The following is a 26,280-nucleotide window of genomic DNA, read 5'->3' on the forward strand; positions in this document are numbered from 1 at the left end:
CAAACCATACCATGAGTTTTTTGAGTTTCCTTCCGGAATATTTTACATAGGTATGAGCAAACTTTACATATATTCTCCTTCTCCCTTTTATATAAAAATAGGCAGTCATCCATAATCTTATTCTGTCGGACTCCCTGACCACACACAAGCCCTTATCTTTCCAGTTATGGACCCTGATTCCAACCGTCCTCTGGCCCGCCAGGAACTCTAATCCGCTGCCTCTACCTCTTCATGGTCTCTCACACCTCTGGTGTCTGCACCTTGCCACGCTTCACTAAACCACCCCTAGGCAGCCACGTCTACCCAAAAGGTAGAGAATATCTAGTGCAGATTAGATTAGAAAGAATGCTCTAGCAGAAAACACAAGAGAGGGGGAAGAAAGCCAATCTGATAACTTTTTCCAAATTTATGCAATAGTCCACAATAAAGTGGTGACAAATGGATGGACAAAAGTAAGTATCTCGGGCAAAACTGATAAACCCATCCAACAGAGAGACCAGGTGTCCTGGTAAAGACTGAGTTCCCAGGAGATGATAGAAAACCCAAAATAACTGTCTTAAACCGAGTGGAAGTTATTTCTCTCTTAAGGAGAGGAAATCCAGTCCACAGGGGCCTTCCACAATCACCAGAGACCTGGCTACCTCCAGCCCATAGCTCCTTCTATGCTGCTACTTCACCATCCTCGCAATGGTTCCAACCTCATGATACAACGTGATAGTTAGAGCTTTAGCCATCAAGTCCGCATTCCAGATAGCAGAATAGGCAAAGCATTTATTAAAGAAATCCCTGTTAAGGACACTTCCTAGAAGTCATAACTGACAATTCTGCCTACCTTCCATTGGCCAGAACTTAGTTATATGGCCATAACTTCAAAGAAGTCTGGGAAACGTAGTCTTCTGGGAGGCCACGTATCCAGCTAAACATTGAAGGTTTTACTACTAAAAATGAAAAGAAATATATCCATTGGGGAACAGCTAATGGTCTCTATCATGTCAGATGTATTACCTGGATTTTAGATTCTCTACCCCCAGAACTGTTCTTTCCCAAACACATCTCTGCTTTTTGCCCCATGACTTGATTCTTTTTTTAAATTAATTAATTAATTAATTTTTGGCTGCGTTGGGTCTTCGTTGTTGCGTGCGGGCTTTCTCTAGTTGCGGCGAGAGGGGGCTATTCTTCGTTGCGGTGCGTGGGCTTCTCATTGCCGTGTCTCCCCTTGTTGCGGAGCGCGGGCTCTAAGAGTGTGGGCTTCGGTAGTTGAGGCGCGAGGGCCATGCCTTGATTCTTGCTACTATTTCTACCTGGAAAGCTGCCCACCTCCCATTCCCCATGCTCAATCCTACAGCCCTTACCACTTTTCCTATTAAAATCCTGCTTGTCCTTCAAGCCTCATCTCAAATGCTACACCATCCATGTTGTTATTCTTGACCTTCCCTAAAGGGAAAGAACCTGTCCCTCTAGAACTTCATTTATAGTTCTCCTTGGGCCTTGGCCTTCATCTCAACATCATGCTATCTTAGGTCATTGGCATAGCTTATAACAGAGTGTAAATTATCCAGCAGGTAGGACAGAAACTCCCCTCACTCTATTCTAGGTAACCCAGTGTAGTAGAACACACTTAATATCTGCAAACTGTACTGACTATTTAAAGAAGGGAAAGGTCTATGTGAAGTAAGGGGGAAAAGAAATGAGAAGTCTTTATACCCTTTTAAGGAACGTGTTAATGCACCAATTGCAATTCCCTGAATTTCCTGAATGTAAATGCATTTCAAAACATATGATCATTGCTAATGTTGCAGACTCTTTTTAGAGGCCTAATTTAGTGTGATTTGCTTCTCATTTCCCAGGTCTTCCTAAAAACTCATGCTAACAAAACAAGGGGAAAATACGTATTAAAATTATCAAAATAGACAAAATAAAAGCCAGCCGAAATAATGGTACTAGCTAACACAAAACAAAGGATTATTCTAGGCCAAGCACAGTGCTGAGCATTTCACAGACATGATCTCATTTCATCCTTTCAACAACCCCATAAGGCAGAGGTATCTCAATTGTCCTGAGGGGACTGAGGCCTAGAGGGATTAAGTAACTTTTCAAGGTAGAGTCGCAGGGCAATAGAGCTGAAATACCTCCTGCTCATATGGCTCTGTAAATACATGTGCATTTCTTTTCATAAAACTTTATGTAACTCATCTTTTTCATCCTTAATAAAATCTCCTTTTGATGGGAGTTTGGGATTAGCAGAGGCAAACTACTATATACAGGATGGACAAACAACAAAGTCCTACTGTATAGCACAGGGAACTATATTCAGTATCCTGTGACAAACCGTAATGGAAAAGAATATGAAAAAGAATATATATAGAAAACTAAGTCACTTTGCTGTACAGAAGAAATTAACACAACATTGTAAATCAACTATACTTCTATAAAGTTAAAATCTCCTTTTGTAAATACACCCTGATATTATCTTTATTTTATAGAAGCATGGAAAGCTTCATTTTAAAAACTCAACCCACCATTGGATATGAATAACCCTCCTGTTGTGTGTGAATTGTCAATTTTGTACCCTCTATATTTGGGAGTCAGTGGCATCTTAGAAAACAATTCCTATTGCATATCTATCTTTTGATTCATCTATTAATCAGTTTGAGGAATTCATTTGTGGTTGTCTGTGGATATCTCTTCTGGAACACAGAGGCGTAAACTCTGTTGGTTACTGGTAATCAATAATGGAAGATGATGATATTGACATTCTTTTATTAAAACAAACAAACTATACTTTCTCCAGTAGGAAGATAATTTGATTGTGTATTCTTCTACTAAATCAATTCTACTGCATATTTGTCACCCTAGATTTGGTGACACCAGGAACACTTTTAGGCCTCAAAAAGTGTTTGCTAACGTCAATCATGCCACGGATTCTTAGGTCCTATGGAATTAGGATTTATGCACGTGTAAGGTATTCCATGTCATAATTTTGGATGTTTTTATTTTGTTTTCCTCTGGCTTACAGGGGCCACCACAAGGATACCCAAATGTATAGCCTCTCTTTCTGTTGCTGAGGTCAAATTTAATTGTTAGATCACTTTTATATAGAATGGAGTGACGCAGCACTTTCCAACTGCTCAATTCATCTTCTCTAGAAATCTTTCACCTCTAAACATGTTCAAGTTTCCCTCTCCCTAAAAACATAAAAAATGCTTTCTCAGCACCATACTCCTCCCTATTCCTCTTTTTTTCTTCCCTTCTCACACTGGCCACACGTCTTGAGAGAACAGCCTCTGCCCTATTTCCTCTCTGCTCTTTTATTGCTCAGTCACTGTTCTGTGGCGCCCACCTTCAACTCAACCACAAAAGTCAACAAAACCACCATCTTCCCACCTCCATCCCACTGCCAAATCCAAGGAAGACTTTTTACTTCTTATTGTAATAGCCCTCTAGGCTGTATTTGACATTGCTGCTTGGTTCTTTCTAGTTTATTTCATGAGTTCCTCTTACTCTAGCACCACCCACCCCCCTTTTAAATAAAATTTCAGCTTTATTGCGGTATAAATGACAAATAAAATGTTAAGATATTTAAAGTGCGCGTCGTGGTGACTTGTTATACGTATACATTGTGAAAGGATTTTTCCCATCCTCTAGCCTTTTTTTCTTAAATTCTGGTGTTCTCCCAGCTTCCCACCTGTTTTCACTGCTCTTTTTACACACTGTCCTTGGGCTGAGTTTACCCACTGTCATAGTTTCACCCACCACATTATGTGATACTCTCATATCTACCTGAAACTTCCCCAGAGCTACTGACTTAAATACCCAAGTGTCTCGAGGACATCTCCACTCTGACTCCCATACATTCTCAAACTCCATTTGTCCCAAATTAAACTTAGAGCTTTCCCACCTAAATCTGTCCTCTTCACGTAGTCTCTTCCTTTGTTTAATGATTATCCAGCCACTGAAGCCAAGAATCTGAGAAATCATCTTAGGCTCCTTCTTAATGTGAAATCACTTATCTCTTAAGTATTCCCTCCATTCCTTCCTCTCTATCTGTACTTATTACATATTACATATTACCTATGTCAGGCCCCCTTCAGCATCTTCTTCCTGGACTATTTTAACAGTGGTTTCCCAAACTCTCCTGTCTCTGGTTTTGATACCGCATACCCATTCTCTGAACACTACCACTGTTCCTTTGATAACATGAATCTGACCACGTCACTCCCCTGCTTAAAATTCTTCAATGAGTCCCCCATTCATGCATTCAAGATTAAAGGTCCAGCGGTTTAAGGTCCTTTGACACGCGTGCTTTTCCAATTTTGCCAGTTTCAACTCTGAGGTCCCATGTTTTAGGCAAGTCGTCCTTCAACCCTTCCTCACTTCCAGGATGTCCCAGCTCTGCACTCCCCTTGCGGCCACTGCACACTCATATCATAGAATTCTCTCATTACAGTATGCTGAGGTAATCCTTCTAAGTTTCTAAGGCGGGAATGTGGCTGATTTCCATTTTAGATCTCCAGGGCCTGGAAATGTACATAATGAGCACTAAATAAATACTTGTTGAATGACAGAACTGAGCTCACTTGTACTGGGTTGCCAACATGGAAGCAGTAACAAAACAGCTTTAAAATCTAAATCTTGACGTTGACTCTTTCTTTCACAATTGCTTTTGAAATGTTTGTATGAACATTTTCGTTTTATTAGCGAGGGGGAAAAAGAAAAAACACTCCCGTGCCTCCCCGTCGGGGAATCGAACCCCGGTCTCCCGCGTGACAGGCGGGGATACTCACCACTATACTAACGAGGAACTGCACGAACGCTGGTTTTCTGGGAGGCCTCTTATCTCTTTTCACCCCGCCCCTTCCTTGCCATTTGCAACTACCAGTAGGCCTGATATTCTTCTATTGCTATTGCAATTTCCAGAGAAGTTGAATGGAACTAAAATGGAAGCGTTCAGTTTGATCTCCCCGCCGCACTTAATTCCATCGGCTTACCCTTCCTCTAACTTCTACTCCCTTCCTTTTCCTCCCCCTCCTCTTCCTCCCCCTTCGGGAGCAATATCAACCCACCTCTGCACCCCTCAACACACACACTCCCAGAGAACAAAGCGCACGCCTTGTCGCGCTGCACCACGGGACTTGTAGTTCCATCCATGCCGTACCGCACTCTCCTCCGACTTTAAGGAACTTCCTTTCCCGGCGGGCGCCGCCGCTGCTTTACCTCCCTCCCGCCTTCTCTCGCTCTCAGTCGAGTAGTCAGTCTGGCAGCTGAGTGTTGGGGTGCTGATCGCGTGCAGCGGGACTCCGCACAGCCATGCCCGAGGTAGTGGATACGTGCTCCTTGGCCTCCCCGGCGTCCGTCTGCCGGACCAAGCACCTGCACCTGCGCTGCAGCGTCGATTTTACTCGCCGGGTACTGACCGGGACCGCCGCACTCACCGTCCAGTCCCAGGAGGACAATCTGCGCAGCCTGGTACGGTGGGACAGGCTCCCAGTGCCCGCCTCTCCCCGGCCACCTGCCTCTCGTCTCTCACCCCGCTTCGGCCCCTTCCCGGTCCCACACCCCCGCCTGCTTTGCGCATCCCTCGGTGCTCCTCCGCAGCCCGCAACCCATGTTCTGCACCTCCTCTTCAGCCCACACTCATTTCTCAGCGTCCCCTTCTTCAGCCCCCACGCACCCCATATCGATCCCTCCCAACCCAACTTGAGTCTCTGCAGTCCTTCCTCACCCACTACGTATACCTGCCTTCTCCTCCACCCCTTCCCCCAAAGCCTCCTTCCCAGTCCCTGGACACATCCCAGGGCCCATTCCACGCCCCGCTTCTCACCCAGCGCTCAAGTTTCATTTTAGCACGAATCCCTCTTCCCCCGCTAATCCTAGTTCCCAGCGCTAATGCCCCCTGTGGTCTCCCCATATCCTCGGCCTGCAGCCCAGAACTCCCTCCTCAGGCCCCAGAATTCTTCCAGTCCCCAGTGCACCTTCCTCAGTCCACAGTCTCAGCTAAGTCTCGGGCCCTATATCCTGCCGATTCTCAGTCCCACCTTTCCCTCCCAGGCCCCTTTATTTCAACCCTCAGGTCTGCCGGATACGACCGATCACCGTCTCCCTGCCAGTTCTCAACCGCCCTAGAGAATTCCCAGCCCTGCTTTGATACTTGCAGTCTCTACTTTCTAACTCCAGATGCACCTCTCTCCGGGTTCATGGTCCTTCCTACCTTTGATTCTTATCACTCTTCTCTTCTAATAATTTAAGCTCTTCAAGCTTCCTAAGGATGTCTCAATACAATTTATTAATAGTTGGTTCCCAGAAGCAAATAATATTGCGCTTCTTAGAAAATGACTTCTACAAGCTCTCTAGCCACTTGAATGACGAAAGACTTGTTTAGATTTGTGGAATGTTATTAAATTATTTTATCTGTACAACATAACCTGTTTTCAGTGTTCTTACTCAAATTGTCTGATAGTATTTGGATTGTACCTATCACCTGAAGAATTTCATAGATAAGTATTTTAGAAATAAGAGGAACAAGAAAAGGCCAGTCACAGTGTATTTTGCATAGAGTAGTATGGCGATAGCTACCAAAGCCCAGCAATAAGCAATCAGATAAGGTATGTTGTAGACTTGATGGAGGGAAATGAATAGAGTCAGTTAATTGGGCGTAATAAGTTTAGATAAGAGCTGGTGGTTTTCATGATTTATTCCTGCTTGAGTAATAGGCCTGTATTTTGAGTTCATTAATATGAACTAATATAGCATGTGAACTTTCTTACTTTGTGATTTAGCAATTTGCTAGACTAATTATGATTTGAAAAATAGGTTGACTCCTCTATGTATTGATTTGCAGTCACCACAAGTACTATAAGGAAAATAAATAATTAAAGCATTATAAGCAAGATGATAACTATTTCCCTATAGGCTGTACTTTGGTCTGCTTCAAGTGCCAGGCTATCGTTTATTGCAGACAGCTTTGCCCAGGCAGGATCAGCTGGACTGAAGTCCTGTTTCAATGCAATATTTCTTTTTATTACAAGAAAGTGAATTTTGATAGCTTATCACTGCTTAATATGACCTTGCACTCTCACTTATTTATAAAAGTAAAACCTTTACCTCTGTTCCATGAGTAAGCAAGGGTCAGGGCGCTTAAATTTTGAAAAGAATGTCCCTTCAGTGTCCCAGTCTAAAAACCTGCCTGTTTTTGCATTCCCCAAATCTCAAGAGAAGATTTTTAAATTACTAATTCCAACTTGTCAACTATCCAGTTTCCTTTGTTTTTCTTTCTTATTACTATTATTGATCAATTGCTTAATAACATTTATCAGTGAAATTTGAAGGGAAATTTCTTAAGTAATTTGGGAGTGATAGCTGAGGTCAGGACTTGAGATATACAGCTTAAACATTGCATCTTCTATTTTCTCTGGGTCCAGGACTTGCTTCATGCATTACTTGGCACGTGCTGTTTCTCCGGCACTGTGTTAAACCCTGGGAATGCAAGCCTAAGTAACTTTTTAAGTAACTTTTTAAGAACCCTCAGTCTAATGGAGAAATAAATCATTATAATGTGGTACAGTAAGTGCTACTGGAGAGGGTCGGGCCAACTGCTATAACAAACACAGAGAATATGAAAATGGTTTCACAAAAAATAGGTATAGTAGTCTTCTGATTCAGAACAGATTTTAAAAGTTTAGGAAATACAGAAAATAGGATGTGTTCCACTGGGAAATGACCCAAATAATTCACCCTTATGGTTATGAGTAGTATAAACGTAAGTAGTTTATATACATAAGATACTCCAAGTTTTTACAACAAATCAGATATTCAGAAATAGGTGCCAAAATATAACAAAGGAGTAACTTATTCTTAAGCTATAAAATCTAATATTTCTGAATATGCAAATGCAGGAAGATATATCAGTCTAATGTAGAGTAAGGGCAACAGTTGAGGGACCCCCAAAAAAGAGAGTACCCCAAAAGAAATAATTGCCCATTGGGAGGGAAACAGATGATACTCATAACAAATTTGGCTGCTCTTAAAAAAAAGAAAGGGAAAGAATAATACAAGCAGGATGGAAATTTCTTCCCAACCAAAAATTGTTGCCTCTAGAGAGATAATAAAATTGTTAAAATTTCCTGAGCTTATCGCCACAGTTAACGGATACAAAAGAAAGGTGACTGGAAAGTGGCTGTTTCTTGGCAGTCTAACTCCTCATGCTATTCCAGGCCAGATTTCAAGGGAAAGATGCCAGAGGTAGGAAGGTTAGTGAGCAGTTCTAATAGTCCGGGCCTGACCTGGGGTGGTGATAGAAGAAAAGAAAAAGCATGAGGACAGTGTAAAAAACTTGTTAACTGGCTATGCAAGATTGGGAAGTGGGATCAGTTGTGGATTAGTTGAATGTTTCAAACCTCAGGTAAGTTGAGGAGTTCCATCAACAAAATAGAGAAATCAGCAGAGAGAGCAAACTTAGGGGACACAGTGGTGGCTTTGTTTTTAGAATTTCTAGAAGCCTATTGAATATGAGATGACATTTCCCATGGAAATGTCAAGCAGGCAGTTAGAGATATCTGCTGAAGTCCTGGGCAGGGGATGAAGCTATGAAATAGATGGGTAGTCATCTGCACAGAGGTTCTAGGTGAAGATGTGGGCATGAGTGAGAACTAGGGAATGAAGAATACGGTCGGTAAGAAAACCAAAAGGCCAAGGCTAGCGCATAGGGACGTATCCATATTTAGGAGTTAGAAAGGAGGGGGAGGGAAAAAGCATTAGACAAGGAGGAGAACCATTGATGTGTAAAGTCAAAGCAGCCAAGGAGAGTGCTTCAAACAGATGCTGCGGTCCATTAGGGCTATGAGCGGCAGAGGTCAAGGTTACTGAACAGAAAAGACCTGTTGTTCAGGAGGACTTCCCTTTCTGTGGCAGAGGAGCTAGAAGACAGATTGAAGAGGGGGAAGGGAGGAGAGATTGATGAGGAATTGGAAGTAGCAACCATAGATTGCCCTTGAAGATTAAGAAAGGAAGGAGAAAAATAGAATAATTAGAGTGACAGAAGGATTGAGTGAAGTTTTAAAAATAAGGTGGAAGGCTGGTTTAGGTTGATTGGAAACAGTCTTGTGGTGTAGGAAGATTGAAGATTCTAGAAAAGTAGTTGAGAGATAATGAAAGGGTATGGTTTCTAGGGCACAGATAGAGGATTATTGGGATGGAAAATCCTCAGACACTTGCTGACCCTCCCTTCCTGCCCAGAGCAGTTGTCTTTAATCGGCCATAGCAAGTAGATATGCTCTCCCACTCCTCTATAGGGTCATTTGGTTAGAGTTGCCATACCAAGTTGGGCTTTTTCTAGATACACAACAGCAGTGAGGTACAGTCTACTTATTTGCCTAACAGGTTCCAACGTTTGTTTTAATTTGGGGATATATGAAAGTAGTACAGAGCAGTAGGACTATATGAATTCCAGGTAGAAATATATGGTAAGGTATATTGAGGAGTCATGATGAAAGAAACAAGTTATAGATGGATTTTTTCCTAGTAGAGAAGTTAAGTTTTAGGAGACAGAAGCAAAGGCGTTTTAATTTAGATCTGACTTTTACTTAAAGCTGGAAATGTGTGACTGTCCCAGAATTACCTAACGATATATATGCAAATCTTAGAGCCTCCCAAAACTTTAAGGAAGTTTAAAGTCCCATGAATTGGGACCTATGCTAACTTTCAACTCCTTTAATTTCCTGTCTTTCACTATCTTACTCTCCCTAAGCAACTAGTTCTACTCTGTAGTCATTGCATTAGCCTATATGCTATATTAGTTTTCTCTGGTGCCTAAAACTATATTCTTATCATATAAAAATATTAATTTAATTCTAGACTCTGGATACAAAGGACCTTACAATAGAAAAAGTGGTCATCAATGGACAAGAAGTCAAATATGCTCTTGGAGAAAGACAAAGTTACAAAGGATCACCAATGGAAATCTCTCTTCCTATTGCTCTGTGCAAGTACGAATGTTCTCATCTTTCTCTTTTATAGCTAAATAAGGGGGATACATATTTTTATTGAATTTAGATGTTTTTTCATTTCCTATTTTCAGTTTGTGTGTATGTAGTAACTGATACACCACTCCTACCAATCTGCTGTTCTGATTGAAGCTTATAGTGAAAATTATATGTTCTTAAGATATTAAAGAAATTCATCGTATAAGATACTCCAGAATAGGACTTTTGATAACTGTTAACTTCTTTACTCATCATTTTAGTGATACCTAGAGTGATGGTGGGAGCATGCCACCTAAGGAGGCATTTCAGGGTCACCTGGGAAGCTTGACAAGCTGCACGCTTTTCACCTTCTCCCAGAGGCCAGCCACTTTTATTAGTGGAATAACAACAGTGGCAAACATAGAACCATTTCTATGTACTTAAAAAGTGCTGGAAATGTATTCTTTCATCTAATCCTTATAGTAACCCTTTGTGGTATGATCTGCATTTTATAGACGGGGAAAGGGAACCTCAGAGAGAGAAGGTAACTTATTTAAGAAAGTGGTAGCCAGAGCTGTCATATTGGGAGTATATCCCACTCCAAGATATACTGGGGAGGGAGAAAAGGGTGGGAAACCATTGGCCTAGAACAAGGTCAATCTACCCCATCTTTCAGCGGTCAGTGTTTTCATGCATTCTCTTCCCATTTAAGAAAAAGAAAGGAAACTCTCACACATAATTTGTGAGATCTATCATTAACCATATTGTACAGATGAAGCAACTACCGCATAGGGAGGTCAAATAATTTGTCTAAATTCACAGCACCAGTTAGTGGTAGATTCAAGCACAGGCACAGCCCCTCCAGGGCTCTTGCTGTTTCCTCGTTAACAGTGCCGCCCAATCTATCTGGGGTGAAGGACCAGTTTTTGTTAGTTCCAGTCCGCCACAGGCTGATACTTTTGTGAAATGCAATAAGAATGAATTCCTAGGAAGAAGAGATTAAATACAAACACATACATCTTACTATAAGTTCAACAGACATAAGGATTTATTCTCAAGTTCTTGACTTAACTTGTCCAGTAACAGTTTTCAGACTAGCACTGCCCTATGTTATGCTCTGGCACCCACCACGGTGGTAGCTGAAGTTCCAAAATTATTTCTTCTACCTTCCCGCCACTATAAAAGATTACATGATATCACAGAAAAAAAGTTGGGGTATTCAACTAATATTAGTTCCTGTTACATCTTCATAAGCAGTTACCATGTAGAGAAAAGAACCCACAGGCTGGCATTCAGGTAGGAATATGTGAGGCAAACATTCCTAAAACTTACTCTCAATCAGTGATGAGACCTCATAAAATATTATTTATATTATTTGTGTTACTTATGTACTATGAATTCAAATTTTAGTTAGATTGAATTGTACTCTACTAATGTATTTGTTCCTTTCATACAGAAATCAAGAAATTGTTATAGAAATTTCTTTTGAGACATCTCCAAAATCTTCTGCTCTTCAGTGGCTCACTCCTGAACAAACTTCTGGGAAGGAGCACCCCTATCTCTTTAGTCAGTGCCAGGTAAAAAGGACGTGGAATGATTTATTATCCCCAGTTCATGCAGTTGAATGAAGCAAAGTAGACAGTGGTCTTATGGATACATGGGTCTTACCTAAGATAGTACTTTATTTTATCTTATATTATTAAAACTACATATATTTTCATTTATACCTGTCATTATTGACACATTCATATATTACTTTTAAAAAGAAACTTCCTTCAAATTTGAAAACATGTCTACCTAGATTGGACCATCTAGGTCATATTTATATTCACATCCTCAGCACCTAGCATAGAACTTGGCATAGAGTGAGAACTCAATAAATGGTCATAAAATGAAAGGAAAACACTGTTAAACAAAGTAGGTACCGGTTATGAAAATTGCTAACAATAAAGAAGGGGAAAGGGAAAGATCAGATTTCCCATTCCTCTCCAATCACCATTGCCCAGAGGTAACCATTGAGTTGGCGTGTAGCCTTTCCAGATTTTTCTTATACATTTACAAGTGTACATATTGTGTAAATATATTGAATGTACCTTTAAAATATGATATGATTTAGACTACATCTGTTTTCTGTTTAACAACTAAGAATAAAGAACCACATACAGACAATCTGTCACAAGGATAATAAGTATCAAACTTTCTTCTGAAAAAAAAGACTAATTCTTTTAGTAATCAAATAGTTTACAATTAAAGGAACTCGCTTCATTAAACGTTGACTGTATTTCCAAGCACTGTATAAGGTACTTCACATATTTAATCCTTTTAATATTCCTCTGTGATAGATACTATGGTAGGCTCACATTTGAAAACAAGTCTATCAAAAAGGAAGCAATGTTGACACCTGTATAGACGTGTTTACTTTCTATTGCCAATTGAAATTTTTTTTTTTCTAAGAAACTCATAGTTCACTAATCTGGAAGAGATATCATGTTCTAGGCAAGAATGTACCAATTATGTAGTCTCTGTCTCGTACCTGATTTTCATCAGTAATTCGTATGGAATGTCCGTTGGCAAGAAATGCAAGATTTGTGAGTCAGAAGAATGCGAATTTTGAACATACTATTCCATTTCTTGTTGGACACAGTTTTTGAAACAGAGAAAAGAGATTTCAGTTAAATGAAGAAATTACTATAGTTGATAGGAAGCAGGTAGACATGATTTTGTGTGATGAGTTTGCTTACAGCCGTTCTCTATGCATATTTTTCTGGGTTCGGTCTTATCGAGTGAAATACATATAAACCCCACCCCTAGCATTGCTGAGCCACATAACCAGGGACCTTTAAGGAACCCTAAAGGCATATGGTCTTGGAAACTTATTTTGGGAGAGAGAACCAGGTGGTTCTTCTAGTTCTACTTAATCCAGCTAGAGGTCATTTGGGATTTCCTATCTATAAAGAATCTATTAGATTTGAAGTGAAAAGGGCTGGAGTTTGAGGATAGAAGGAAGTTTGCAGAGGCGTGAAGTAGGTCTGGGATTTATAACAACTTCAGAGAGAGATGTTAGTATCAGTGTTCCTTTAAGCTCAGTAGACCATCTCAGTGAGGCTGGGATTCCTTTACTCACCAGCAATAGATGCAGACTTATCTGTAAACAGGCCAGGGTATAAAATCATAGGTACTCTGGTCATTCTTAATGGAACTGATCTTTATGACAGATTGATACGGAAGCAAAGAAACACTCTACATATTATGTGAATGAATATGTCTAGATGGTATCGAAAGAGACTTTTCTTTCTCCTTCCTTGTCTTCCTAGTGTTTACTTTCAAAGTTTGCTGCAAGATCAAAATGTCAAGACTCTAACCACATTTCCCAAGCAGAGTTCCTTACAACACTGGCGCCCCATTAGACGTTAATAATTAACCAGAGGAAAATGGGTTTTGTGTTGAAATAAGTATGAGAATTCGAACAGGTTTCCTTATTATCGGTCTTTTCAGAACCTTCAGGAGGCTAATGTTCCTAGTGACTCTCCCAGGCGTGCAATATGCCATGGTTCTCAAATTTACTTCACCGAAGAGCCCTTTTTTGTCAGGGTTCCTAACAGCTTCTCACTGGGCACTACTATTACTCAGGAATCACTGCCTAACATTGCTTCATGCGTCAGCTGAAACGTGAAGGTTGACCGTTACATTAAAAGGGAAAACCAGATTTTTTTAATCCACAGATCTACTTTTGCTACTTTAAAAGAGCTGAGGAAATGTGAGACATTTTGATCTTTAAAAAAATGTGTCTAAGAACAATGCTGCAATTGTAATGATTTCTTAATGACTTGATTTATGAGACAGGGAAATAGCTGTTTCTTTTTTTCCCTCCCTCTCCCAGGCAATCCATTGTAGAGCAGTTCTTCCCTGCCAGGACACTCCTTCTGTGAAATTAACCTACAGTTCAGAGGTAAACATCACTGAAATTATTCACTGAATTAAATGATCCATACAATTATTTTAATAGGGATTACATTAAATCTGTGGATTTCTTTGGGTAGTATGGACATTTTAACAATATTAATTCTTCCAATCCATGAACACGGGATATCTTTCCAAAATGATCCACGTAAGTAAATGTGGTATAAATGATAAGCAGAGATAAGAATTGAATTTTTTTTTTTTTTTTTTTTTTTCTTTTTGCGGTACGCGGGCCTCTCACTGTTGTGGCCTCTCCCGTTGTGGAACACAGGCTTCGGACGCGCAGGCTCAGCGGCCATGGCTCACGGGCCCAGCCGCTCTGCGGCATGTGGGATCTTCCCGGACCAGGGCACGAACCCGTGTCCCTTGCATCGGCAGTCAGACTCTCAACCACTGTGCCACCAGGGAAGCCCAGAATTGAATTTTTATAGCTAGAAATACTTTACTTAATTAAATTCTACCTGAAATATGTTAGAAAAAGGCTATGGATCCCATTTTGAATCTCTGTTTTAAAGGCAGTTGCAAACATAAGTATAAAAAAAAGGGGTGTCAGGGACTTCCCTGGCGGTCCAATGGTTAGGACTCCACAGCCGGGGGTGCAGGTTTGATCCCTGGTCGGGGAACTGAGATCCCACATGGTGTATAGTGCAGCCAAAAAATGAAATGAAGTAAAATAAATCATTCTGATTTTAAAAGGAATTCAGAATTCTGGACCTAAGAACAAGAATTTGGGAGCAACTCTTTTTAACTTAAAAAAATTGACATTTGTAGGATTAAAGTTTCTATAAATGTACTTTACAGCCTTGTAAATGTCTATCTAGGTATCCTAATGGGCATATATTGCAGACTTATCTGTATACATTTCCAACTTATTCTTGTTGTAGGTACTGCTAATCCTTTTAGGAAAAGGTAGACTATAATTAATAAATAAATACTATCCCAGAGGCTAGACTTACTTAGACCAGGCAAATAGAATTGAGGACCAACCTGTATTTATGGGGCCTTCTTGATTCCCATAATCGTTCCACAACCAAACCACCCCTAGCTGCAGAAAGCTTTACTTGGAGGCCAAGAATCCCTGGACTCTGGTGTTTTGTGACCACCTAGAGGGGTGGGATAGGGAGGGTGGGAGGGAGACGCAAGAGGGAGGGGATATGGGGATATATGTATATGTATAGCTGATTCACTTTGTTATAGAGCAGAAACTAACACACCATTGTAAAGCAATTATACGCCAATAAAGACGTTAAAAAATTTTTTTTAAAAAAGAATCCCTGGACTCTTCTCAACCACTTAATAACTGCATGACCTTGGGCAAGTCTTATGACCTCACAACCTCAGTTGTCTCATCTGTGTAACCTATCACTGCCTAAATGAAGGGAGGAAGCAGAACCAAGTTCCTGAATAGTTTTTAGCTCTAGGATCTATGGTTGTTGCAGCACTGATTCTGGAGGTCCTGATTCTGTGCCTGCCTCAGTAATAGCCTTGAGGACTGGGCCATGCAGGAAGAACATGAAAGCCTAGCCTTGTTGGAATGGATGTTTGCTAGATCATTAATACTCAGGTGATGGTCCTTTATTCTGGCATTCATTAGACGTAAGACTTGGAGAATCATGGAGATACGGTACACACTTAAGTGACCATACAGTTTGCCCCGTAAGGACGTTTTCCATACAAACTTCCAGAGAAAATTATTTCTCATTTCTCAGCAATAAGTTTAAAAGCTTCTCACACTCATGACCCTTAAAAAGTAGAATTTGTAACTCCAAGTTTATGTTTTAAATATTAAATTTTTCAGAATTGTATTCTCTGATCTAAAGTGAGTATAGCATCCTTCTGAATCTCTTCTGAGGGTGTGGAGGGGAGCAGGGCCGGTGGCTACCATTGCCAGGCATGGTGCTGAGCTCTTCATTTATATTATTTATTCCTTGCAACAGTCCTATGAAGTATTAGCCTCATTTGATGGGGGAAACTGAGGCTCGGGGAAGTTATTTGCCCAAGTGCATGAAGTTAGTAAGTGCAGAGCTGGGATTTTAACCTAGTTTCTACCAAATGCTCTTAATATGGATGGATGAATGGATAGGTAGATATGTCACCAACATTTTTAAAGAAGCCAGTTTTACATATTGCCAATTCTATTTATAAAAGTGTTACAGAGGAATGTATTGGGTTCATAGTCTATGGTATCGATAGTCAAAAAGCGGGGGGAAAGGTTATTTTACATAGAACTTTTCATGTATATCTTTATTTATATCTTTTCCTTCTCAATTAGGTGTCTGTCCCTAAAGAACTGGTTGCACTTATGAGTGCCATTCGTGATGGAGAAGCACCTGACCCAGAAGACGCGAGCAGGAAGATATACAGATTCAGCCAAAAAGTAAGATCTTAGGGTCTAGATTTTGTTTTAGTTGGTGGTGAACTACAAATAGCTTTTACCCATCCAGAGAGCAAAATGGCTTTTGAAATATTTCAGAATTTAGAAAGCAGCTCCTGCTTTTTGTTTTCTTCATTTCTTTTTCTTTTGTGCTTTCAAAATATTTGGTTCTGCTCGCAGCGTTGTACTGAAGTAGGAGGGTGCTGGATAGGCACGGCAGGAGGCGTGCCTGATCCCATTTCCCTACATCCCAGTCAGTAGCAGGTTTCCTGTTTCTAAGTTACACTTTGACCTGCCCTGGTACCAGAGCTCGGGCGTGTGGTGGTGTATTGTTTACAGATGGAAGAGTTGTCTTAGACCAGAAAGCACTCTGTTACAGTACTTTTAAGTTAAAATTTCTAAGTAGCTGGTAGTTTGACTTGTATCTTTGACCTTTAATGAAGTGTGTGTGTGTGTGTGTGTGTGTGTGTGTGTGTGTGTTTATTGATGCTTTTTATTTTTTTATATATTTTTATTGGAGTGTAATTGCTTTACAATGTTGTGTTAGTTTCTACTGTACAACAAAGTGAATCAGCTATATGTATACATATATCCCCATATCACCTCCCTCTTGAGCGTTCCTCACACCCTCCCTATCCCACCCCTCTAGGTCATCACAAAGCATCGAGCTGATCTCCCTGTGCCATGTAGCTGCTTCCCACTAGCTATTTGACATTTGGTAGTGTTTATATGTCAGTGCTACTCTCTCACTTTGTCCCAGCTTACACTTCCCCCTCCCCGTGTCCTCAAGTCCATTCTCTAGTAGGTCTGCATCTTTATTCCAATCTTGCCCCTAGGTTCTTCAGGACCTTTTTTTTTTTTTTTTTTTAGATTCCATATATATGTGTTAGCATACCGTATTTGTTTTTCTCTTTCTGACTTACTTTACTCTGTATGACAGACTCTAGGTCCATCCACCTCACTACAAATAACTTAATTTCATTCCGTTCTATGGCTGAGTAATATTCCATTGTATATATGTGCCACATCTTCTTTATCCATTCATCTGTTGATGGACATCTAGGTTGCTTCCATGTCCTGGCTATTGTAAATAGAGCTGCGGTGAACATTGGGGTGCATGACTCTTCTTGAATTATGGTTTTCTTTCGTCTTCCTTAGCAGAACAGGTAACTAAGCCACAGTGGACAATTTTGCCCCTATCCCAGCTTCTGGGATTCCAAAGCCTTCAGCACCCTCTCATTGCTGGATTGCTTTGTATGTCTCTCAAATATACCAGGAGTGGTTTTAAGAAGGAATTTAAAACAAAGTTTTTTAATTCAAGAGAAAATGACAAGAAACTTAAAAGCATAGTTGCCTTTTTATATGTTAATTTTTGTGAAATGCTTAAAATGTACCTTGTAATACTATGTGCAATCATGTTTTTCACATTTCAGAGTCTTCCCTTGCTAATGGGATAAAAGGGAAATAGACGTTTTGAAATGTCTTTACATCGCAGTTTTGAACTATTTGACCCCCTCAAAAATTTGAGAAGTACAAAAGGAAAGTAATCCACACTAATGTTTGGAGATTTGAAAGGAAATTTACTGACTTCTGAATACGAACTGTCTTATTCTGTAATATTTTTAAACACTAATTCGAGCATTTGGTGTGTTTTTTTGCCACCTTTAGGTTCCGATCCCCTGCTACTTGATCGCTTTGGTTGTTGGAGCTTTAGAAAGCAGGTGAGCCTCTGAACACATTTTGAAGTTTATGAAAAGATTAAACCTTAGGTGTCTTGAACCTCTGTCAGGATTAATTGGTAGATCATTTTTGTATTTCTCAAGATATCAAGCCAACAGCTCTAGAAACATTCAAATCTAATCATGAAATGTAAGCAACAAATTAATTTTAAATCAAAAAAATCTTTACCACTCACCCCTTAGATTTCCAAGTATTATAGAATGAGCATGGTCTTACCTACCTTTATAGATCTGGAATCTAAGTTTGAACAAGTCACTTCTCATAACCTCCATTTCCTCATCCTTAAAATAATAATATCCCCTTTCCTACTTCATTGGGTGGTTATGTGCAACAAATGAGATAAATTATTTTAAAGCACTTGGAAACCTATAAATATCACAGAAATATAAGATATTTTGTTAAAATTTTACCAGCAGCTAGAGTGCCCTTCTTTCTTAATTTCTTGTTTGTTCTTATTTCTAAACAACTGAAAATTAAGAATGGCTATAGTAATCACATTCTTTAAATTGCCAGGGATGTGGACACAGTGGACAAATCAGGCAAATATAGATTCCAGGGCTTCCCTGGTGGCGCAGTGGTTGAGAGTCCACCTGCTGATGCAGGGGACACGGGTTCATGCCCCGGTCCGGGAAGATCCTACATGCCACGGAGCGGCTGGGCCCGTGAGCCATGCCGCTGAGCCTGCGCATCCGGAGCCTGTGCTCCGCAACGGGAGAGGCCACAACAGTGAGAGGCCCGTGTACCGCAAAAAAAAAAAAAAAAAAAAAAAAATATATATATATATATATGTAGATAGATAGATAGATAGATAGATATAGATTCCAGTTCCAGCTGTAGCAGTTAACTATCTACATCCTTGGGCAACTCACCTCTCTGAGTTTAACCTTCTTCGCCTAAAAACTGGAAATAATCATGTTTACTTCAAGGGATTTTTGTGAGGATTAACAGACCTAACATATGTAAAGGTCCTGGCCTATAGGAGGCACTCAGAAATGATAATTATAATCATTGTCACAGCAGCTGACAGTTATCAGGTCTCATTAGGTACCAACTCCAAGGCATTATGCCCTTGAATTCTCACAACTCTGTAGAATGGATACAATTACTCTTTCTCATTTTACCAATAAAGAAACTGATGTGTGGTGAGTTTAAATAGCTGGCTCAGAGTCACAGAGCTAGGAAATGTCAGAGCCGGGACCCGTCCTAGACCATCTGACTTTAGAGCCCATGCAGCATAGCACTCTACTGTCTGGAGTGGCAGCCACTAACCACATGAGGCTTGAGATGTGCTGGAAGTGTGAAATACACACCGGATTTCTAAAGACTTCATATGAAAAAAAAGAATGCAAAATATTGCATTAATAATCTTGCATGCTGATTACATGTCAAAATGATACTATTTTGGATATATTGGTTTAAACAAAATATATTATTAAAATTAATTTCATCTGCTGCACTTCGCCTTTTTTAAAAAATGTGGCTACTGGACAATTTATAATTACACACGTGGCTCACATCTGTGGCTCTCATTCATTTATATTGGCTAGCACTGGCTACCACTGCTACTCACTGTGGTCTACAAACCAATAGCTTTGGCATCACCTGGGAGCTGGTTAGAAATGAAAGTCCTTGGGTCCTACCCCAGACCTACTGAATCAAAATTTGTATCTGAACAACCTCCCCAGATAGTTTGTATGCACACTGAAGTCTGAGAGGCCCTGCCCTAGAATCCACTGCCTCTCTGGGCCAGGATATCAAGGCAAAGACTTATTGTTTGGGGTTTGGCACTGCGTAACAGTTTTAAGATGAAATTTACATGAAAAAAATATTTTTGCGTTCTAGTCCTATACAAGTGATATATAGTTCTATTTGTTTCTTCTTTTTTTATTGTGGTTAAAAAAACCCCACAAAATTTACTGTCTCAACCAGTTTTAAATGTATAGTTCAGTAGTCACTAGTGTTAAGTATATTCATGTTGTTGTGAAACAGATCTCCAGAACTTTTTCATCCTGGAAAACTGAAACTCTGTACCCTTTAAACAACAACTCCCATTTCCACCTCCCTCCAGTCCCTGGTAACCATTGTTCTATTTTCTGTCTCTCTGGGTTTGACTACTTTATGTACCTCGTAAGTGGAATCGTAGAGTACTTGTTCTTCTGTAACTGCCTTATTTCACTTAGCATAATGTCCTTAAGTTTCTTCCATGTTACAGCATGTGACAGGATTTCCGTCTCTCTCTGTTTGTTTCTTCTTATTTAAAAGTGTTCAACCTTTAAGTGCATAACAGAGTTTACATCCACCCCCTTCTGGAATAATGTCTTACTGAGCCGTGACTGGGTTTCTATAGTTGTAAGATTGAGGGAAGAAACTAGATCCCTACAGGTCTTACCAGAGCCAGTAAGCTAACCTTTGGGGGCGCTTCACGTCAAGTTTTCATGTGGCCCAGACTACACCCCCTTATAGACATGCAGACTTATTACCTCATTTACAACAGGAGGTTTGCACCTCAGAGAAGCCGCTTAGCCTCACCTCCTCCCCATAAGCACGTAGTACATCACACTGCTTCTGTAAGGATTTGTGTACAACAGTTTAAATCGTTCCTAGAACCAGGTGAGTAATTTGCTTTGAATTTCATTTTTATTAAGCTTTTCCATTTTGCAGGCAGATTGGCCCAAGGACATTGGTGTGGTCTGAGAAAGAGCAGGTGGAAAAGTCTGCTTACGAATTTTCTGAGGTTCGTCATAAAGTTACCCTTTTTAATAACTGTGGTAGATGGTAGATTTAAGATTTTGAGTATGAAATGCGGTGCTTTTAAGTAATGTGGTAAAAGAATCAAATAGTATATCTTATTTTAGGTGTTTGCAGTTGATGCATTTTTGGGTATCAGTTTCATTTAAAATAAGCATCATTAATTCATAGCCTTCACAGAAAGCAATGTACACTTTAAAGAAATTTATTATGGCAATTTGTAAGACATACAAATATATATACATTAATTTTCCAGACTGAATCTATGCTTAAAATTGCAGAAGATCTGGGAGGCCCATATATTTGGGGGCAGTATGACCTATTGGTCCTGCCGCCATCCTTCCCTTATGGCGGCATGGAACATCCTTGCCTCACTTTTGTAACTCCTACTCTGCTGGTAAGTGTACAGTTTTCTTCATTTGAAGTTGACTTTTCCTCAAACATAAACCTAGATATGAAGAGCCTTAGGCTCCTAATAATAAAAAGACTTTTTTAAATAATAAAAGTCTTTTATTTATGTAACCCTTGTTTCTTATTTGACGCTTGTTGTGGTTATTATCATCACCTCAACTTTCTAAAGAAAATAATTTGGCCATTTGGGAGAAAAGAACATAGTGTTCAAGGTGCTTTAGGATGCTGGGGGAGGAGGGCTATGTAACAACAGTCTATTGATGAATTGTGTGTCCAAAGAAACTATACCATTTACACTTGGCATATAGGTACTGGTTAAAAAACAAAGCAAAACTCAGTTTACCATAACTAGGAAAGAATTAGCCCACAGTATATAGCTATATTTTATATGCCTTTGTTCGCTACTTTAAACCCTTCCTAGAACCAAGTGAGTAATGGATTAGCAACTAAATAAGTAAAACACACTATAGGACACTACAGACTTTTCTTAAATATACTGCAGGTAATAAGGAGTGAATGAAGGTACCTAAGAATGAATAAGAGCGGATATAAAAAAGTAGAAGAGGAGGGCTTCCCTGGTGGCGCAGTGGTTGAGAGTCCGCCTGCCGATGCAGGTGACACGGGTTCGTGCCCCGCTCCGGGAAGATCCCACATGCCGCAGAGCGGCTGGGCCCCGTGAGCCATGGCCGCTGAGCCTGCGCATCTGGAGCTTGTGCTCCGCAACGGGAGAGGCCACAACACTGAGAGGCCCGCGTACCGCAAAAAAAAAAAAAAAAAAAAAAAAAAGAAGAGAAGAAATGTTTCCTGCAAGTTAATTAGAGACAGGTATACTGGCTCCTGTGGTATTGGAAAAATTCCCAAGATTAGGGAGAGAAAGAATAATGCTATGTTTTAATCCTGCATTTTAAAAAATTTCTTCAGTACATGTTGCTTTTGAACTCTTTGGAGTGCCACAGCAGAAGTACAGTGGACCATAAATGCTGGAATACTATGTCTTGACATAGGCAGTCTTTTAGATATAGTCTGTAATTTGATTTCTGAAATATTAAGGTAATCTTCTTCTTTTTTAGGCAGGTGACAAGTCACTCTCCAACGTAAGTTAAAATTTATTATCATGGTCTTATCCTCAAGAAGTATTAAGTCAAGTGATTTTAAAATATCCATTGTGTCATTATATTGAAGACATGATTATAAAAGATAACTTGGGGATTCTAGTTGCAAGACATTACTACATAATCAGTAGGATTTAACAGATTTAAGAACATTTTATGGTTTGATCTCTTCATATGTTTATGAAGTATTTTTTAATGATGTATCCATTTATTATTTTCTAAATAATATTTTGTTTCTAATTTTGTAAACTATACTATACTTTTTTTTTATCTTTGGCTAAATTGTGATTTTTTTTTTTTTTTTTTGCTGAACTGAATAATTCCTTGAATATCTCAGCTAATGTTAAAAAAACTTGAACAATGTGGAAAAAAATAAATTGAACAACGTGGAATTGGAAGAACTAGAATGCTTACATAATGAGTTATTTTAGGTTAAGATAATCAATTTCACCATTAATCACTTCTATTTCCTTTAGGTTATTGCACATGAAATATCTCATAGTTGGACAGGAAATCTAGTGACCAACAAAACTTGGGATCACTTTTGGTAAGATTTATTATTATTTCTTTATTGGTTCTTGTTATTGATTTCTTTCCCTGCCTTCCACCACCTTGAATTGTTTTGTTTGTATACCTTTGTTATCATCTCTTTGGTAGACAGGGATTTTTAAAAAATTCTGTAATACTTATCACAATGTCAGGTAGAATAGAGGTTTTCAGTTGATGCTGTTTAGTTCCTGGTATGGTCACATTTTAATACATGGACACATAAAACCAGAGCCCTGGCTTCATTTGCCCTGCTTCCATCTTCTGGGCTGGGCTTCCCATTGTTCTGAACTGAATGCAAGGAAGCCACGCAGAGCAGTCTGCTTAGACTTGAGTATTCATACTTTACAATTGCTTTGCTCTGTAGAAACACCAAAAAGAAAATATCTTGTTGATTGCAGTGCCTTTTTCTCTCAGCTGTGTCAGTGTTTTTATTTTTCAATTATTTTCAGGTTAAATGAAGGACATACTGTATACTTGGAACGCCACATTTGTGGACGGTTGTTTGGTGAAAAGTTCAGACATTTTCATGCTCTGGGAGGATGGGGAGAACTCCAGAATTCGGTAAATGAGTCATACTTTTAAAAGCATTCATCCCAAGTTGTGTAGGTGTTCAAAAATTCAGTTTGTAAAGCAGCTTTACTAAGTAGCAGTAAGAAAGTCATTTTTCCCCGTGTGGGAAATCAAGCAGATACTGGTATGATGTTCTCTTGTTACCTGTTAGTCATTATCCTGTGTAAGGTCATGTTCATGACCAGTAGGACCTCACTGGGGCTTTGCAATAATATAGTTGGTGACTCTGTTTGAATTTTATTTGGTGTATTCACGTCATTTTTAAATGCTCTCTCCTGAGAGCTGAATTTGCTAACCAGGCATTAGAACATTTTTCTAGTCTTTTATTGAGCAAGAAATATCACGGAACCTTGCGCTAGTAGGCATTCCATTAATAGACTTCCAGAAATGTATACTAACATATCCTACATATGTAGTGTGTAGTATATACATACTACACACTACATACTACATGTATACTACATATCTAGTATGTAGTATACTACATACTAGTTTGTAAATGTATACTACATATCTAGTTTAAGTTCTCAATTCCCCTAAAGTTATGCCAGGGAGTGTAGTAACACTTCTTAGTAGCTTGTGTACATGGTGGTAACCAGACTTCATATTTGAACATTCCTCTAATTTTGCGTCTCACAGATAAAGACTTTTGGAGAGACACATCCTTTCACCAAACTTGTGGTTGATCTGACGAACGTAGACCCTGATGTGGCTTATTCTTCAGTTCCCTATGAGAAGGGCTTTGCTTTACTCTTTTACCTTGAACAGCTTCTTGGAGGACCAGGCAAGCAGTTGGCATTTTCTGATTTTTTTGTTTTGAGGGTAACAAAGAATTTAACTGTTGCTTTTGCTCCATTTTATTCTTCCCGTTCATTTTTTATGTAGCTGCTAAAGAAATCTGTATCGTTTTCTAATGTCGCCTCTCTACTTAAAACCTTGACTAACCTCTGCATTCTAAATTATGCTGCTTGACTTATAAAAAGCTCGTCAGTATTTTAAAAATTAGGAAACTAGTATGTGCTCATTGCAAAAAATTTTGTGTGGTACAGAAATTTGTAAGAGTCATAAGTGAGAGTCCTTCAGTTTGGTGTGTATGGCTCCAGATCTTTTTCAAAGTGGAAGTGGACAGACATATATAGATATATATACATATAGTTACTTTAATTACAGAAAATGGATCATACTATATATTTCTTCTACATTTATTTTTTAATTCAACAATATTTTACATACATCCTTCCATGTCAGAACTTACAAATCTATCTTGTGCTTTTTAATGCCATCATAGTATTTCATTATATATGTGTGCTGAGTTTACGTAACCTTCCCCATTGATGGGCATTTAAAAGTACTCTCCTTAGTCAATGGACTTTGAATGCCCTCCCTCGTCTGGATCCATTCTGTCTGCCCAATCTTATTTTCCTCTTTTCAAGTTATGCAAAGATCGTTGGTCTTGGAACTTGTGTTGTGTATTCCTTTTTTGTGTCTTGTGTCATCCCCTTACCTCTAATTAGGATTTCTCTTCTGCCTTCCAACAAATTACGTATGTTCTTCAAGGTACAACTTAAGTCCTACCTCTGTTTTTGAACATTCTTTTACTCTTAAAGTCCTCATTGGTTTCCCTATTTTCTGAATGTTCTCTGTTCTCCGTGGTTTGGTACAATGCAAGGCACCAAAAAATGTGTTAATTACCTTTCTATTAATTGACTTCTTTTTTCTTTTCTTCTTTTTGAAAAACTCTTAGAGGTTTTCCTAGGATTCTTAAAGGCTTATGTTGAGAAATTTTCCTACAAGAGCATAACCACTGATGACTGGAAGGATTTCCTGTATTCCCACTTTAAGGATAAGGTTGGATTCTAAAACCTTTCTTATTGTGCATGTTCAATATATCTTTATTTAATGGCTATTTGTTAGGTTGATTTGAATTACTTAATAGTAGTATTAGTTTAGAATTTAAGATTCAATCTTTCATTCAGTGTTTTCCTGTTTAAATGTGATCTCACCAGTATGAACTAATGTGTAGAATTTTCCTATTTCAGAACAATCTACAGTGGTATGTTTCAGAAATTTGTGTGTGTACTTAATTTTCCTATTTTATTTAAAAGAACATTACTGATTAACATAAATTTATTTTAGAAAAGAGACTTAGAAATTATCTTGACATGTCAGTGTAGACAAAGTTATAGATTTGAGGTCCTAAAAGTCAGTTTTAGATTTTTTTTTTTTTCAAGAGAAAAGATTGTTCTGTAGCAAACTGGGTGTTCCTTCTGTTCTCAGGTTGATATTCTAAATCAAGTTGATTGGAATGCCTGGCTGTACTCTCCTGGACTGCCCCCTGTGAAGCCCAAGTCAGTACTTGCCTACTAATGCTTTTCCTTCTCATTCTCCTAAATCCTAGAGCTCCTCAAAATACCTGAAAGGGTTTTATGCCTTCCTTAAGCTATTACTAGTTTGTGATGAGAGTTGAGTTCATAGGAGTTAGAACCTTAACGCTGAGGTCCAAAAAGTCATTTCCATGATATTATAAATATAAATTAGTTCAGTTCATTGCAGGTAATTATTGAGTGCCTCCTTTCTGCACAAGGATGGTGAGAGATACAGAAAAGAAAAAGATATTGCCCTTTCCTTGAAAACGTTTGCAGTAAGAAAAATAACATAGAAGCATCATGTCCCTCATTACAACAGTGTCATAAGTTACCACCCTCACTTCCAGAGGAGGCACATGAGGCTTAGCTAGGGTAACGTGTCTTGCTGAACGCTGCGCAGCAAGTCATGAGAGTTGAGATTCAAATCCTCGTCATCGTAAGCGCTCCATTACACTGTCTTTTAAACGAAACACCTTCCTCAAATCAGGGACCTG

General features: G+C 39.3%; 1 protein-coding gene across 1 annotated transcript in view; it reads left to right on the forward strand.

Annotated features, from left to right (window-relative positions):
- The first annotated feature begins 5,254 nt into the window (after positions 1-5,254).
- LTA4H (leukotriene A4 hydrolase) overlaps positions 5,255-26,280 on the forward strand; it is a 28,770-nt gene continuing 7,744 nt past the window's right edge. The window contains exons 1-14 of the mRNA XM_079937008.1: positions 5,255-5,466; positions 9,850-9,980; positions 11,413-11,533; positions 13,837-13,905; positions 16,189-16,293; positions 17,959-18,011; positions 20,692-20,764; positions 21,035-21,175; positions 22,260-22,283; positions 22,778-22,848; positions 23,300-23,411; positions 24,060-24,204; positions 25,165-25,268; positions 25,698-25,768. Coding sequence (XP_079793134.1) covers positions 5,308-5,466; positions 9,850-9,980; positions 11,413-11,533; positions 13,837-13,905; positions 16,189-16,293; positions 17,959-18,011; positions 20,692-20,764; positions 21,035-21,175; positions 22,260-22,283; positions 22,778-22,848; positions 23,300-23,411; positions 24,060-24,204; positions 25,165-25,268; positions 25,698-25,768 — 1,379 coding nt within the window. The 5' untranslated portion in view covers positions 5,255-5,307. The remainder of the gene's footprint in view (positions 5,467-9,849; positions 9,981-11,412; positions 11,534-13,836; positions 13,906-16,188; positions 16,294-17,958; positions 18,012-20,691; positions 20,765-21,034; positions 21,176-22,259; positions 22,284-22,777; positions 22,849-23,299; positions 23,412-24,059; positions 24,205-25,164; positions 25,269-25,697; positions 25,769-26,280) is intronic.

Source organism: Stenella coeruleoalba (assembly GCF_951394435.1).
Source record: "Stenella coeruleoalba genome assembly, chromosome: 11".
Classification (NCBI taxonomy): Eukaryota; Metazoa; Chordata; class Mammalia; order Artiodactyla; family Delphinidae; genus Stenella; species Stenella coeruleoalba.